Below are 17,123 nucleotides of genomic sequence, written 5' to 3' on the forward strand. Positions count from 1 at the left end.
CAATGCTAGGAGTTTAGTAAATAAATTTGATGAATTTGAGGTATTGCTCAAAACATCAAAGGCAGATATTGTGGGGATTTCAGAGACGTGGTGTCACATAGATATAAGGAATGCAGAACAGGAATTTGGGGAGTACAATGTCTACAGAAAGGATACACAGGATAGGAAGGGAGGAGGGGTTATGCTATTAGTTAAGAAATACATAAAATCCAAGGAAGTGAAGCCAGTCGACATTGCTGGACAGTGCAGTGTCGAGTCAGTTTTGTGTGACATTAGCATTGGGAGATCAAAATTGAGAGTAGGAGTGTGCTATAGGCCTAATGACTCTGATGAGTATAATAAGAAACTGTACAGGGAAATAGAGTGGGCCAGTAAATCAGAGAGTCTTATAATGGGGGATTTTAATTTCCCAGATATTGACTGGAATTTGTGGGTTGGTCACTCACACGCTAGCAAGGCTTTTGTGGATTTATTGGATGATTGTTTTCTACATCAGCATGTTCGGGAGGCAACTAGATTTAATTATCAGTAGTGATTCTTCATGAATTAAGAATCTGCAGATAAAGGAACCACTAGGTGGCAGTGATCACAGTGTGCTGAAGTGGGATTTATTCAAAGAGGTAACTACCATCATTGGTAAAGGGAAGGGTTTTTGCTTTCATATAAGGAGAATACGGTGGTCTGAGACAGTATTTAAATTCTATACGTTGGGACCAACTGATGACGTTACCAACAGCAAATTCAAAATGGGAAGCATTCAAAGAATTTATCTTGGAAGCTACTAGGATTTACATACCAACTAAGAATTATTGTTCACAGTTTAGGCCTAAATGGATGTCAGATGAACAAATGAGACACGTGGCAGAGAAGAAAAATGCATGGGATACATATAAATTAATGGGTGACATGGAAGTCTATGATAGGTATAAGCTTCTCTGTAACGAAGTCACAAAGGAGATTAGGCAGGCAAAGGCAGATTATCAGAAGTCCTTGACAAAGGATGCAAAGAAAAACAACAGAGTTTTTACCTATGTAAATGCTAGAAGGACAGGGATGAATCAGATTGGTCCACTGGATATTGATGGTTCAACTGTTGATGATCTTGTTCAGATGGCTAACAAACTAAATGAGTATTTTGCATCTACATTCACCCATGAGAAGTTATTCAGGGAGGGGAATGCCAGAGGTGAGTTAAACTCTGGCAGTGAGCTGGATGATTTTGTAATAACTGAGAGGAAAGTGGAGTAGAAATTGTTGAAGATAAACATAAAAAAAGGCACCTAGGAGTGGACGGGATCTATCCAGTTATATTAAAGGAGGCAACAAAGGAAGTAAGCAAACCATTAGCCATAATTATGAGAGCTTCTTTGGACATCTCCAGTCCGTGGGTACCAGGGGAGGTACCCACGGACTGGAGATGTTCAAATGTGACCCCAATTCACAAAGGAGGATCAAAGGGCAACACAAGTAATTATAGACCTCTTAGTTTAACTTCTGTTCCAGGAAAATTAATGGAAAGACTGGTTAAAGAAGCACTTCAGGATCATCTAGACAAGACTTCAGTTATAGCTCGGACACAGCATGGTTTTGTTAAGGAAAAGTCTTGCTTGACCAATTTGATTGGATACTATGATGCGGTCACAAAGGAACTGGATGCAGGGAATAACTTTGATATCATATATTTGGATCTTAGAAAGGCTTTTGATACTGTTGCCCATGGAAGACTGCTGCACAAATTGTAGCAGTGTGGCACTGGAGGCAAATTGCTGCTATGGATAAAGGGATGGTTCAGTGGAAGAAGACAAAGAGTGGTAATCAATGGACACTGCTCATCGTGGACTAATGTTATTAGTGGGGTCTCTCAGAGTTCAGTATTGGGTCCATTGTTGTTTTCTGTATTTATAAATGATATTGATAATGGTATATCAAGCTTAATGTCCAAGTTTGCAGACGATACGAAGGTTGGCAGGGTTGTTAAGGACACTAATGACAGTACACTGCTGCAACAGGATCTAGAAAAGTTGAGCAGATGGGCTGAGAGGTGGCAAATGAAGTTTAACATTGACAAATGTAAAGTACTACATATAGAAAGCAGCAACCCCAGATTGACGTATCAACTCTGTGGTACTACACTGACAGTGGTAGAGAACAAAAAGGACCTGGGGTAATTGTGCAGGCAGATATGAAGTTTTCTGAGCAGTGCATATGGTCTGCAAGAGTAGCTCATAGTGTCTTGTCAATGATATACAGGAATATTTCTAGCAGGGATAAGGAGGTGATTATCCCCTTATATAAGGCAATGGTCAGGCCACACCTTGAGTACTGTATACAGGTCTGGAGGTATCATTTTAAGAAGGATGTAGAACTGTTGGAACGAGTACAGAGAAGGGCAATAAGATTAGTGAATGGAACAAAGGGTTGCTGTTATGAAGAAAGGCTTAAATTTTGCAAATTACTCTGGAGACTAGGCACCTGCGAGGTGATCTGATTGAGATATATAAAGCCTTGAATGGTTTGTGCATGCTCAATGCTGATGGAATTCTTCCTCTTGCTCAGAATAATCATTTGAGAGGGCATAAATTCAAATTGAGGAAAGACAGGTGTAGGACAGATGTGCAGAAATTTGCCTTTAGCCAGTGGGTGGTTGGTTGGTGGAACAGACTTCCATCCTTTGTTGTGGAAGTTGATAGCCTAAATAAATTTAAGGCTGAGCTGGACAGGTACTTGGAATGAACGGAGGGGTGAAATGGGAGCTTGTTTTTTTTTTTTTGGCTGATGCTGCATAAGCTTGCTTTCTTGCTTCATATGCTAATGCTAATTTTACCCGGTAGCAACATAGAAGGAAAAAAAAAAAAAAGATTTTGTCAGCAATTAAGATATCTCTCTGGTCAAACATTTCATTCCTTCACAGATTCAGTGTCAACAGTTGCACTTTCACTGTGCACTGTTTGGAAAGATAGTCCATGACAAGTGTTAAATTTTAAGAATCGCCCATCAGAAGACTTGAAACTTAATATTCATCCGATGAATAAATGATTCAGCCATAATTTTTAAAATATTTCTGTCTATGCAAACATTTTTTTGCATGCATCATCATTAGTAAATCCAAGTTCTGGATATTTCACCCTTCATGCTCTGATCCTATCTGGTAGAGATTTCTCTAGGCTTTTAACCTTTTTTTTCAATTTTTCAGAAAGATGAACAGTGGTGTTTTCTTAGGAATACCACTTGTATTCCTAATTGTTTAGCAATGCTAGTCATATAACACACACACACACCATTATCTACAGTACTTGTAAAGTCTTAATTTTGCCTGCAATTGGCAAAGCCCACTTCATAAGAGACATATCAATAAACATACAGTCTATGATACTGTACAGTGATTTATTGCACCATGAAAAATTAATCAATTTTTTTTTAACTTATGACAAGTAAAGGTTCTTTCTGTGTAAACTTTTGTTTAATTAATTTATTATTTTTTCACAGAAATTTCATTTGGTAATCAATAATGGCAAAATTAAGGAAAATAACAATTAAGAAGGAAAATAGAGAGAACAAGAGCTGCAATATTACCTAGTTGCTGTGATAAACAGAACAATGTGTTTGCTTTTTGCCTTTTGATTGCAACAGTGAAGATATATAATGCACACCAGCATCATGTGACTCATAGGGACCACAAATATACAAAATTGGAAAGAGAACCATGAAAATCCATACTTACAAATATGAAACATAAAAAAAAAAAAAAAAGCAATTATTTAAAGTAATAACAGGACAAAGTAGTAAAATTACCAAATCAACTTACAAAACAGTATATATACTTCAGAGAAAAGTTAAGCTATATAGTGACGTGGCAGGCAACCACTTTTCATTAAGCACTATAACTGATCACCAACATGACTTGGCTGTCAATGTTCAAATGAGATGATCTGATTGAGGTGTTTAAGGATTTCCATAGCTCGAGCAAACTCAAATCTGATAGGATTCTTCCTCTTGCCCAGACCACACAATCAGAGGGCATAAATTCATACACTGGTGTGCAAAAGTTAAGGACCAGTCAGGTCCTTAACCTGTAGCTTCTCATAGGAGTGGCCTGGATATGGGAAAAGCATACGTGAGGTACAGAAATGAAGGAAACAACACCGACACAACAACGAAAACAAAGCGGTAGAGGGACTTTATTCAAAAATGGCAACATAGCACTAGCTGCCATGATACAGATGTATCACTGTCAAAGATAGAACAAAGGGAAGAGGTGGTCCTCAGTAGGAGACAGACCACCCCTAATGTTGATGCAGGCTTTGCTCCACCTGTCCATACTTAGAACAATGTTGTTGATAAGTTCTTGCAGTAACATCATCCATTCCTCTGTCAATGCCATCTTCAGATGGTGAACATTTTCTGGTGGGTGTGAACATGCTGCTAGGTGTCTCTCCAGAGTGCCCCATATGTGTTCGATGGGATTTAGATCGTCAAACGGGCAGGCCAATCCATACGAACAATGTCCTTATTTTCCAAAAGCATATCTCAGCTGCAGTGCGATGGGGTGTGGCGTTATCATCTGTAAACAAGAACTCAAGGCCAATGGCACCTCAGAATAGACACACATGGGGGAGGATTACCTCAGTACAGTAGCATGCACCAGTTATAGCACTGCCTCCCAGTATCTGGAGTTGTGTACTTCCATCCAAGATAACGTACCCAGACGAGAACACATTGACCACCATATCGATCCCTTTCAGTGATGTTTGTGGGGTGATACCATGTGCCAACCTATCGCACATAGTATCACTGAACCTACTCTCATCATAAAGAGTACCTTACCCCATTGTGCTGCTGTCTAGTCCTTGTGTTCGATGCACCACTATGAACGGTGTCTCTGATGGGTAGGTGTTAAAGGGACATAGCATACTGGCCATCGATCAAACAGTCCACCTTTGTGGAGTCGCCTGGCCACAGTAAACCACGATATCCTGCATCCTGTGCAGCTGGTTTGCAATGGATTTTGCTGTCTTTTGTCGGTCCCTCTTGGCCTGTAGGAATATATAGTGGTCATTATTGGGCATTGTTTTTGTGGACGACCCACAAAAACATCTGGTTCTTCGAACAGATGTACCTGTCATTCTGAAGGCCGACCATGCACATGAGACGATGCTATGGGCGATACCGAACTCTGCAGCCACACTCCTCGCACTTCGACCTTCCTCAAGCTTCCCAATTATTCGACCCCAGTTAAAGTCATCCAGATGTTGTCTACTGGCCATTTCGTTGTCTGTAGCACTGTATGAAACCTAAATCGAACATCTGTAACAATTATGCTCACCATTCGGTAATTTGCACATAACTGCTGCTTTTATCTGTTTATGTGAGCCCTCTCATCATGATTCAAATTTTTGCATGTGCACCAGCTTTCTACTGAACGGCCACAGTTATGCAAATTGCCACAGGCTATTTTGTTTGATTTTGTGGTTGTAACCTTAAAAATAGTGTTGGTCCTTAAGTTTTGCACACTCTTGGTGTGCAAAACTTAAGGACCAACAGGTATTAAGGAAGGATGGTTGCAGAATAGATGTGCAGAGGTTTTCCTTTAGCCAGCAGGTGGTTAATTACTGGAACAATTTTTCATCTGTTATTGTGGAAGTTGATAGCTTAAATGAATTCAAGAACTAGACAAATTATTGGAGGGAATGAATAGATGAAATGGGAGGTATCGTTTTTTTTTTTTTTTTTGGCCTGATGCTGTATAAGCTTGCTTTCCTGCATCATTTGCTACTGCTAACTTGGAATTACTTTGATTGCTGTCATCTGTAGCAATCAAAAATGGGCCATTTTCTGGAGCCATTACTACCTTTTCTTCCCCTATTTGTGAAATTTCACTAACAATGCCTGCTGTTTTTGTTATTCCACAATCGTTTTATTTTGCTACTTCCTTATCGGGAAATGTTTCTGAACATTATACCTGTATGATATGACTGCCACAACTCAAAGGAAGATTATGTTCTATGACAAAAAAAAAAAAAATAAATAAATACATATTTTTAGTGTATATAACATCATTGGCACCATGAAACAACATCAATTTTTGCATTTATTTCTATGTACTACACTGTTGTTAAGCTTATTTCTTTGCAAATATCTGATGACACCATGTTTCCCACTGATTGAAAATGAAATATCACATCTACATATGAAAAACATGTCAAACATGTTACCTTTTTCAGATTTTACAATTCATGAAATATTTTGCATATATGTTTTTTGAAATTTTATGTTATATTTCTTGGGCACCTTACTGAAAGACATTGTTAATTAGTTTTGCACCACAAAGTCTGATGAAATATCACACATTATGGTGATCAATGCTACTATGGTCATTTCTATTTTGTAACATAGATCACCACCGCACACCTGACAGCCAATTCATTAATGAAAATAAGGCAGAAATTTGCAAAATAAAAAAAATAATAATAAAAAAATAAATTTTAATGTAGTTTTATTTATTTATTTATTTTGTGAAAATAAAAAGCCAGAGATTTTTTCATAAATCTGGGGAGTTGGCAGCTATACTACTATATCTCCATCGCTGGTCTCTATGCAAGAAATTATTCTCAAAACACGTAAAGAGAGTGGATGGCTAAACTTCTCTTGTGTTTCAGAAATATTCAGTGAAACAGTGCAGAACTGTAAGGCATTATATCTTAATTTTCTGTATTTTCCTGAAGCTTTAATCTTGAATTACGATGTAAGTCTTTTTATTATTTTAATTTTTTACTGCTGATTAAAACCACAAGAAAATTGCTGTTACATACATTATTAAATTTTTTTTTTTTTTTTTTTTCAATTTTTTAGATTCATTATATGGAGTAAGTATTACTAATCCTATTATAGCCATCCTGAGCTTCACAAAGAAATTGATGAACATATGTTAATCTTATAAATCGGATCAATCAGGGTGTATCATCAGACACTGCAAACTCAAATTTACTTCCAGATTGATAAATTTAAATTGTAAATGATACCTACAAGAAACATGGCATAAGATGAAAACAAATTTCACAGTAATTTTAAAATTACTTTTTAACAACAAATAAAATTATACCTTTCCTGTGATGGTTGCTGTAATTTTTTTTTATCCTTTTTGTAGCCATGTATAAAAGTTCTTTATCTATTGTAAAAACACCACACCAAAGATGAAAGAATTATTTTAAATCAAAGAACAAATACTAAAGTAACTTACTGAAAGCTTATGATTGAAACCACTGAGCTGAATTTGAAGGCCTGATTCATCTCCAGAAAATAAATATGACAGACCAGCTGTGCTTGCTGGATATACATCTTCACTCAGTTTCTGATGAAGAAGAGAAATAAACAAATCCACCATTGATGCACTGTAAAATAAAGCATTTGTGAATAAAATAAATATCATCGTAATATATGCGTTGCTCTAAAAGCCTTAAATCTAGTGAATCCTAGGATTTAACAATTTCCTTTAGTAAAAGCCAAAATTTGGACTTTTACCAAAAGTTAACTGGCGTCTGAATCCTTTCCATTATTTGACTGAAGAACTGTATATTACACTGAAATATCAACACATTTCACTTCATTTCAAACTTTCATCTGATACAGTAAAACCTATTATTTAATGGTTCATATTGGTAAATGCCTAATTGACAACTGCATTTGCGAATTCCTTTCCATTATGACTGAAGTACTGTATATTATGCACTCTGAATATAGTAAATATGTTATTCAGGAAATTTTGCAGAATTTCGTCTTATGCCCATATTTAAAAATCAAAAAAATGAACTGAACAGGAAATTATCATGTTGCCTCTATGAAACTAATCTAATAATCTCAAACATAATAATCTCTAATAATAAACTCTTTTCTGATTTTTAAATAAGTGGAGGATATAATCCCTATTCCCAAAAGACTGTTGGTAATAGTGCAAAACTGGAAGCAATGATAATTTCCTGATTTATTTGCTTTACTGATTTTTAAACAAGGGCATAGGGAAGATATCTCATATCATCACAAGCTTGTCAGTATTATATATTCACTATATTCTGAATCAACCGGTGAAATACCACCACTTTGCTTATTGGAGGCTTGAAGTGGTGAAACCTATGTTTAGTCTCTAGAGCAAAGTTTCCGGTACCCCCCCCCCCATACTTCTCCTTCAACCCATGCACGGTACTAAATACTATAGGTTTTGATACCTTTCGTGTTGGGGTTTTCATAAAAAAAAAAAAAAAAAAAAAAAAAAGAATATAGTGAATATGGTACCAAAATAAATTTGTGGGGAAAGCAGATATAGCCTTCTATGCCTTTATTTAAAAATCAGAAAAGTGAATGAACCATTGGTGCAGAAATTTTTTTTGCTATTTTGGACTTTTTGCAATTCACTTAGGTAAAAGTCTAAATTTCAGCCTTTTTTTTTTTTTTTTTTTTTTTTTTTTTGTAAACTGCTGAATCCTAAGATTTACCAGATTTTGGTTTTTTTACAGTAACATATATAAAGTAAAAAGTTTCCCAAACCTATTTTAAAAATTAGCATCTTCTCAAATATTAGGCAATAAAAGTTTACAAGTATATTATGAAGAGAAATAATGACTTCCAAATACTTGACTTAACAAACAGAGAGTTCAAATTAAATCTGCAGAATAAATGATTATATCTTTTATAGAGGAGTGGTAATATCTTTCTTCTTAAGAGCAGAAAGGATCATTTTAAAACAAAAACAAGTTTACTTCTGATGTTACTGTTGAAGAATATCTTCGCCTTCTGAACTTTATTCTGGAGCATCCAGACTTCGCATATCTTCTGCTTTGTCTAAAAAACCAGTAATCTGAGCTTGTTTGTTTTTGCTTGATATATCTTTGTAAATTTAATGATAAGGAGCTAAGCATTTTTGAAGCTCCATTTTTAACTTTATGCTCCGTTCAGTTGAAGGAGATGCATTCAAAAAATAAGATTCTAATGGCTCGGCTAAGTTGATGCCTCCCTGTATGCTTTTTAGCATAAAATTTGGAACTTCAGAATTGTCATCTGTGCTATCATCCTCTGAATTGACTTGGTTTACCTCCAATGCCATTTCCACCATATCTGCTTCACCAGCCTCTTTTTCTACCAGTAATTCTTGAACATCTTCAGTAATCATATCATCAAAACCTTCCACTCCTACCGACTTAGCAAGTTCTACTATTGCATTGATTCCATTTTCTGTCAGTTCAACCATATTTCCTGAATGAACTGACTCTGGCCATATACTTTTATAACACGCAGTTAATGTTGACGGTTGGTTTTACTTCATTGAGCGATAAAGCTATAATTCTGACAGTCTGCAATTGAAAAATGTTTCCATGCCTCCATCACTTCAATAGATTCAAAATCATTTGTTTCCAAAATACATTGTAAAGATTTTCTTGTGTAATGAGTTTTAAAGGTATATTAAAGAAGTTGTATTAGATAATAGGAACAACTTCAACATTTGGATGACAAATCTTTTGGATGGTCTAGCACATAATGCAATAGTAATAAAACTGAAATCTAGATTTTTTTTTCCCCACAAGTTCAATAGCACAGAACCTAACACGGGGATTTCCAAACAAAATAAAATACTGGGATTTCACAAATATATATATATATATATATATATATATTTTTTTTTTTTTTAATTAAATAAAATAAAACATAAACCAGTAGTGTGGCAAATACTGCAGAGCAAAAATTAACATAAAAATAACAGATAAACAAACGAACGAAAAAGAAGAACAAAAGTTAGACATAAATAATAGCCCAGAAACCCCTATATAATTTCGAACTTTAAATCCAATTAACATGACGTATATAAAATTTAGAATAATGCCAATTACATGTTAATTTAGCAGTACCCCCCCCCCCCCCGAGAGGTACCAGTTCCAAAAGACGTGAAATATCACCAAAAAAAGGGGATTAATGGAACTACTGAAAGATAACAAAATCAGAATAAATTAAAATAAAATAGACTGACCATTATGCCCCATATCGACAGAGGACCATGAGGCCAATAATGGTCATGGAATCGCTGCATTTCAATCGCTATACCAATCATCGCAATGGTGAAAAGATCGAAGTACCAAATCACCCTTCCTTCCCCAATCAATCCTCCAATGCAGAGGACTTGTACGGTGGTGGTCCTTATGCAGCGAAAAATAAATTATAGAACAGACAGGACTCTAAAGCAGAGCCACACCACTGACATACTGTAAGCTGAATCAGCTTATATAGAAGAAAGGAAAATAGATGGCGGCACAGGTGCTGCTAAATTAGCATTTCAACCCATACTACCATTGAATTATATTAAATATTGACAAAAGTTAAATTATAATAAATTAAATAAATAAATAATTGAGCATTCATTAGAGGCAGCGACACGCAGTTCCTCCATATGAAGCCGAAATATATACTACCATTAGATATTGACAAAAGTTACATTATAATAAAATAAATAATTGAGCTCAATTATTTATTTATTTATTTAATATATTATAATTTAACTTTTGTCAATATTTAATATAATTCAATGGTAGTATGGGTTGAAATGCTAATTTAGCAGCGCCTGTGCCGCCATCTATTTTCCTTTCTTCTATATAAGCTGATTCAGCTTACAGTATGTCAGTGGTGTGGCTCTGCTTTAGAGTGCTGTCTGTTCTATAATTTATTTTTCGCTGCATAAGGACCACCGCCGTGCAGGTCCTCTGCATTGGAGGATCGATCGGGGGAGGAAGGGTGATTTGGTACTTCGATCTTTTCACCATTGTGACGATTTGTATAGCGATTGAAATGCAGCGATTCCATGACCATTATTGGCCTCGTGGTCCTCTGTCGATATGGGGCATAATGGTCAGTCTATTTTATTTTAATTTATTCTGATTTTGTTATCTTTCAGTAGTTCCATTAACCCCCTTTTTTTGGTGATATTTCACGTCTTTTGGAACTGGTACCTCTCGGGGGGGGGGGGTTCCGCTAAATTAACATGTAATTGGCATTATTCTAAATTTTATATACGTCATGTTAATTGGATTTAAAGTTCGAAATTATATAGGGGTTTCTGGGCTATTATTTATGTCTAACTTTTATTCTTCTTTTTTTGTTCGTTTGTTTATTTGGTTATTTTTATGTTAATTTTCGCTCTGCAGTTTTTGCCATACTACTGGCTTATGTTTTATTTTATTTAATTTAAAATATATTTCGGCTTCATATGGAGGAATTTCAAGTCGCTGCCTCTAATGAATGCTCAATTATTTATTTTATTATAATGTAACTTTTGTCAATATCTAATGGTAGTATATATATATATATATATATATATATTGGGAAATCCCAGTATTTTATTATAAAATATATATATATATATTTTTTTTTTTTTGCATAATGATTAGTGAGCCAAAAGCAGGGATTCAAAAAAAGAATGGAAATGTTGAAAAATTACATCAAACATAATAGCAGAGTTTTCCCCACACAAAAGCTCAAAAATACTGTTATTCGAGGTTTGCCGCAATTCCCTAACCGTGTAAGAGTGAAACCATGTTGTAGAAGTACCATGTTATACGGGGGTTGCCTATATTAATATTTCATTTTGGGGGAGGAGACATTTTCCACGTTGGTGTGCACATTGCATCAGTTGGAATGCAGGAGTAGAAAGCCTCTCCTATTCAAATAACATCCTCACCTTCTAGTGGTTCACTTTGTTTTCTCTGACAAGGCAATGGTGGCCAAGTTATGTCAAGATTCTGGACTTGTGCGAGTCCTGAAATATGGCATCTAGCACACTGTAGATGACCACCCAGGTGTGAACCAATGTAAGCAGGAGTCATGGTGTATGCCCACACCACACGGAGGAATGCCACCCCTGTGTGTTACTAGGCAATACTAAGTGGTAGATGACTCTCATCAACCGTGCAATGCCATCACACTTTGCTAACTGGAGGCTTGAAGTGATGGAACCCATGTTTAGTCTCCAGGGTAAAGCTCAGGCAAACCCTCTCCCATCTCTTCAATCATGCAGTATGATTGATGTCCTTTGAGGTTATGATGGACATCATGGCAAGATCTTCCTTACATTTCAAGGGCACAGCTCTAAAATGGTGTTCGCAGGCAGGCTGCTAGACAGTCCCCTGGACTGAACCTATTGATAACTCTCTAGGAGGCTTCTGGATCAGGTAGTGTTTAATCTCACTACCTCTACTCTGCCAGATAATGACTACGTATAAAGTGTAAAGTGTGTTCATGTCAAACGGCACCAGGGGTTTCCCCCATCTCTGCATTGCTTTCATTGTAGGTGTACCAGTTCACTGGAAAGGCCAGAGATTTAAAAGTGTATGGATCTTGTAAGCACAGTGTTGTGTATCATTGTTCTTCTGGCCTTTAGCCACTGGACCCCTACTGAAGCCCAACGTTGGCAGCACTCAGCCCCATGGAGGCAGACGAGGTACCCAGTAATTTAGATATTGACTCTGGCAGGTCCTGCCACCTAATTTCCTAAGATTTCAATGGCTAGGACCTAAAAAAAAAAAAAAAAATTTGCATGTGGGAGGCATCGCTAGTTTGAGAGGCTGAAATGGTGTACAATTTAATTTTTGATGTGTGGGGAATTCGCAGGTAGAAATGGGGTGGGAGACTGAAGGCTGGAGGGAAAAGACAGAAGTATGGGGTCAATAGGAAAGGCAATCCCAGGTTGATATCCCCGCCACCTCTATTTTCACTTCTGGTGGGGCATGCCCCACCAGAAGTGAAAATAGGGGTGGCAGGAAGGAGACAGGAGGACCATCACCTCTCCCTCCGCCAGAGAGAGAGAGAGAGAGAGAGAGGAGGAAAGTGGGCCAGGCAAGGGAGCCAGCACAGATCGCCAGTAAGGCATGGTAGCAGAATGTCAGCTGTTTTGTCAAGTCCATGGATTGTCACATCTGGGACAGGTCACTACATGAGTTCAGTCGTCTGATCAGTAATTTAAGCATTCCTGGGGCAAAGTTCCAACCTGGGTTGTAGTAAGGCACAGTAACAGTATGTCTGTTATTTTGTCTGATCCAATGGTTGTCACATCTGGGACAGATCCCGGAGGTGAGTTGTTGTCCAATCAGTATTTTAAGCATTCCTGGGATGAAGTCCCATCCAGGGTTGTTTAGTGAAGTCAGCTAGATGTCCAGAGCAGTATATCTGCTATTTTGTCGAGTCCATGGATTTTCATGTCTAAGAGAGTGTCCCACTGTGTGCTTTGTTATCTAATCAGTGGTTTAGCCTTTCCTGGGATGAAATCAACTTTATGTCTGCAGAGCAGAGTACCTGCTGTTTTGTCAGGTCCGTGGAGTTCCAGTTGTGTGTTTAGTTGTCCAGTCCATATTTTATCCATTCCTGGGATGTAGTCATGTCCTAGATTGTTCAGTCCAGTCAGCTGAGTGTCCATCGTGGAAGTTCAATGTTTGTCTTGCTTAGTCAAGTTGTTCATGGATAGGGCCCGGTGGGTATGATATTTTCTGGTGATCTATGATGGTGTCAGATTGCATGGTTCCAGTGAGGGCAAGAGAAGAGAAGGGAGATTAGGTAGGTCGTGGTAGCTGTGGTTGTAGCTGGGGTAGGTCCTTCATCTGCTGAAGAGGTCTTGTGCATATTTTGTTAAAGCCTTAGCTATTCTCTTCTTTCAAAATATGATCTTCCTGGTTTTGTGGTACAAATTGGGTTTCCATGATGAGGCTTTTTTGTTTGTTTTGTTATTTGGTTTTTAGGCGTATTAGCAACTAAGGCCATATTGCTCCGGGATATGCGGTGGTCATTCCCTGACCTTTCCACATCCTCCGTACTTGGTGGTGAACAGGCTCAAACCCCGGTCTAATCAAGAAGCGTGTGCTACGCACTGCTGCTCCTTCCCACCTGGCTACGGAGACGCTTCCACGATGAGGCAGCATCATAGATCTTCATATAATTGGCAATGATGGATGAGATGTTCCCATGTTTCGATCTGTCCACAGTGGCAGAGAGGAGTGTCACTAAGTCCAAAACCTGATAGTTTTTGTCTAATTGCACCATGGCCGGTGAGCAGATAAATAACTAAGAGGTCCTGGGGAGAACCAGTGTGGATATTTTGGGTAGACAGCCTGAATAGTAGTCGGCAGGAATTTTCAAGATATATTTCTCCCTTTGTTGAGTTTTTCCAACGTGTCTGCCAGGTGTGTTGGAGATATTGGGTAAGTCGCTTCTTCTCTGTTTCAGTGTCAAGTCTATTGTGCAGGTGGCAGTTTTACCTTTGGAGAAGTGGTAGAGGAGTCCATAATGGACTACCTCCAGATCTAAGGGGAAGGTGCCCATGAGGACTTGCAGTGCATGGGTGCTGACTGTGTTACAGACTATGGAGATTGTGAGCAGGGTATATTGTTGTATAGTATCGAGTCTTCTTCTGTTCGTTACCGTAGTCGCTTTTTTGAACCAGACCCCCCAAGGCATATAGGATGACTGGCAGGAAAACTGTTTTGTGGAAGAGGGCGAGGGCGAGGGCAAGGGTCTTCTTTCTCAGGCCCCAGTCTTTGCGGATGACTCTTGCAAAAGAGCACAGAGTAGTTCCTGATTTTGTTCCGGAGGTACATAAGTAAAGGATAGATTCCTGTCTAATATGACACCGAGGTGCTTTTGTTCCATTGTGAGTTTGATAGTGGTCCCCTGCACTTTAATTTGGAGGAGGCCTCCTAATGTCTAGATCAGTGGCGTGCAAACTTATTTCGCTCACGACCCCAATTATTAAATATAAAATTGATGCGACCCTTCAACGCAAACCCCGAGAGAAGATGACAAGATTTTTAGAGAAGAAAAATGGCATTTTAAAAATTATGTACTAGAATATTTTATTTGAGTACTGAGAAAGGAATAAAAAAATTGTTTCCTTTTTAATTTACACATTAAAATAATTGTTTAATATTTTTATTGAAAACGACAAATCAAATTCTTATTCTTCAATTAAGATTACAAAACAGTAAAAAATGGACAATTATAAAACAAAACAATTAATGAGAAGGATGAGCCTGGATAACTGATAATATTTGGATGCAATATTTGAAATTGCAAATCTCATGTCATCTTCTGATTCAAGTCTGGAATGCTGTTTTGTTTTTGTGGCTGTTAATTTTGGGAAACAAACCTCACATAAATATGTAGACCCAAAAGGCAGCTTTCTTTGTATCGCCATTTTCGATAATTCTGGATATTCATCTCGAAGAGAAAGCCAAAATTTTTCCCAAGTTGTAGTCTCGAAGCGAGCACGTAATGCTTCATCAGAAGACAGGTCGATAAGAACTTCCTTTTGCTGAATGGTAATTTCGGGACATGAAGAAATTTCAAAAGCAAAGGGATCACAAATCCAATACAACATTTTATTGTGGAGGTATATAATCGTATGGAAAAATTCTTAATTAGCATTGTCAGGTGGGTTGAAATGACATCCCTAAATTGTAAAATGTCAATATTATTGCTATTAACAAAATCAGAAAAACATGGGAACATTTCAGTATTATCATGCTCAAATTCAGTTTTCCAAAGGTTAAGTTTATTTTTGAAAGCTTCCAAGTATTAATATATTTGTCCCCTATCCTTGAAGACTTAAATTTAAATCATTAAGTTTTATCAACAAGGGAGCTAAGTTTTCCAAGCCATTTTTTAATTGTAAACAATTGAGCAATGTTCTGATCTGTATCTGATAAAAACAATAAAACTTCATGTTTGAGGCCAAAACGACATCGCAACACTTTACCACTGGACAATCACCTCACTTTTGTACATAAAATAAGCGTTTCATAAGCTGATCCCATTTCATTACAAAGTATAGTGAAAAGTCTGCTATTTAAGCTTCTATTTTCATAAAGTTGATCACACTTACTGCATCTTTCAAAACTTCGTGCAAATCAGTTTTGCATTTCCTTTGCTCCTTATGCTTCCCTATGTATAATGCAATGATTAAAAACTATATTTGAAGCAATTTCCTTTACTTTGCCTTTTAAACCTTTATTTACTCCTGTTAATGCAGCCATCAGTACAAATTGCAACACAACTGTCGTGATTTGTCTTCAATGTCTCAATCAGATCACCTCGCAGGTGCCTAATCTCCAGATGCTGCAACTTGCAGAACATGAGCCTTTCTTTGTAAGCACACTCCTTTGTTCCTCTCACCAATCTTGTTGCCCTTCTCTGTACTCATTCTAGCAACTCTACATCCTTATGCAGTACTCAAAGTATGGCCTGACCACTGCCTTATACAAAGGGATAATCACCTCCTTGTCTCTGCTAGCAAAATTCCTATATATCATTGATAAACTCCATGACCTACTCTAGCAGCCCGTCTGCACTGCTCAGAGAAGTTCATATCTGACTGCACAATTACCCCCAGGGATTTTTCATTCTCCACCTCACTGAGTGTAATCTTACACAGTCAGTAGGTTTCTCTTGGGTTACTGCTACCCATATGCAGTACTTTGCATTTGTCAATGTTAAACTTCAGTTGCTACTTCTCAGCCTATCTGCCTACCTTTTCTAAATCCTGTTGCAGTAGCATACTGTCTTTACTGTCATTAACAACCCTGCCAACCTTTGTATCATCTGCAAACTTGGACATTAACCCTGATATACCTTCATCGACATCATTGATAAATACACAAAACAACAATGGGTACAGCACTGAACCCTGAGGGACTCGACTAATAACATTAGTCCATGTAGAGCTGTGTACATTTATTACCACTCTCTGCCATCTCCCACTCAACCATCCCTTTATCCATTGCAGCAACTTGCTCTTAATGCCATACTGCTCCAATTTGTACAGCAGTCTTTAATGTGCAACAGTATCAAAAGCTTTCCTGAAATTCAAGTATATGAAATCAAAATTATTTTTTGCATCCAGTTCCTTTGTGACCACATTGTAGTATCCAATCAAATTGGTCAGACAAGACTTCCCATTAACAAACCCATGCTGTGTCTGAACTATTACTGCAGTCTTGTCCAGGTGATCCAATATCACCTCTTTAACCAGTGACTCCATTATTTTCTCCAGAACAGAAGTTAAGCTATTAGGTCTATAATTATTTGTGTCACCCTTTGAACCCCCT

General features: G+C 37.4%; 1 protein-coding gene across 3 annotated transcripts in view; it reads right to left on the bottom strand.

The window, feature by feature from the left end:
* The window catches only part of LOC150088086 (nardilysin-like), a 569,173-nt gene that overhangs the window by 133,334 nt on the left and 418,716 nt on the right, over positions 1 to 17,123 (bottom strand). For all 3 annotated transcript variants that reach the window (XM_090370567.1, XM_090370565.1, XM_090370566.1), the window contains exon 22: positions 7,238 to 7,388. In XM_090370567.1, coding sequence (XP_090226693.1) covers positions 7,238 to 7,388 — 151 coding nt within the window. The remainder of the gene's footprint in view (positions 1 to 7,237; positions 7,389 to 17,123) is intronic.

Source organism: Mastigoproctus giganteus, chromosome 3, assembly GCF_048544385.1.
Source record: "Mastigoproctus giganteus isolate SK-2022 chromosome 3, ASM4854438v1, whole genome shotgun sequence".
Taxonomy (NCBI): domain Eukaryota; kingdom Metazoa; phylum Arthropoda; class Arachnida; order Uropygi; family Thelyphonidae; genus Mastigoproctus; species Mastigoproctus giganteus.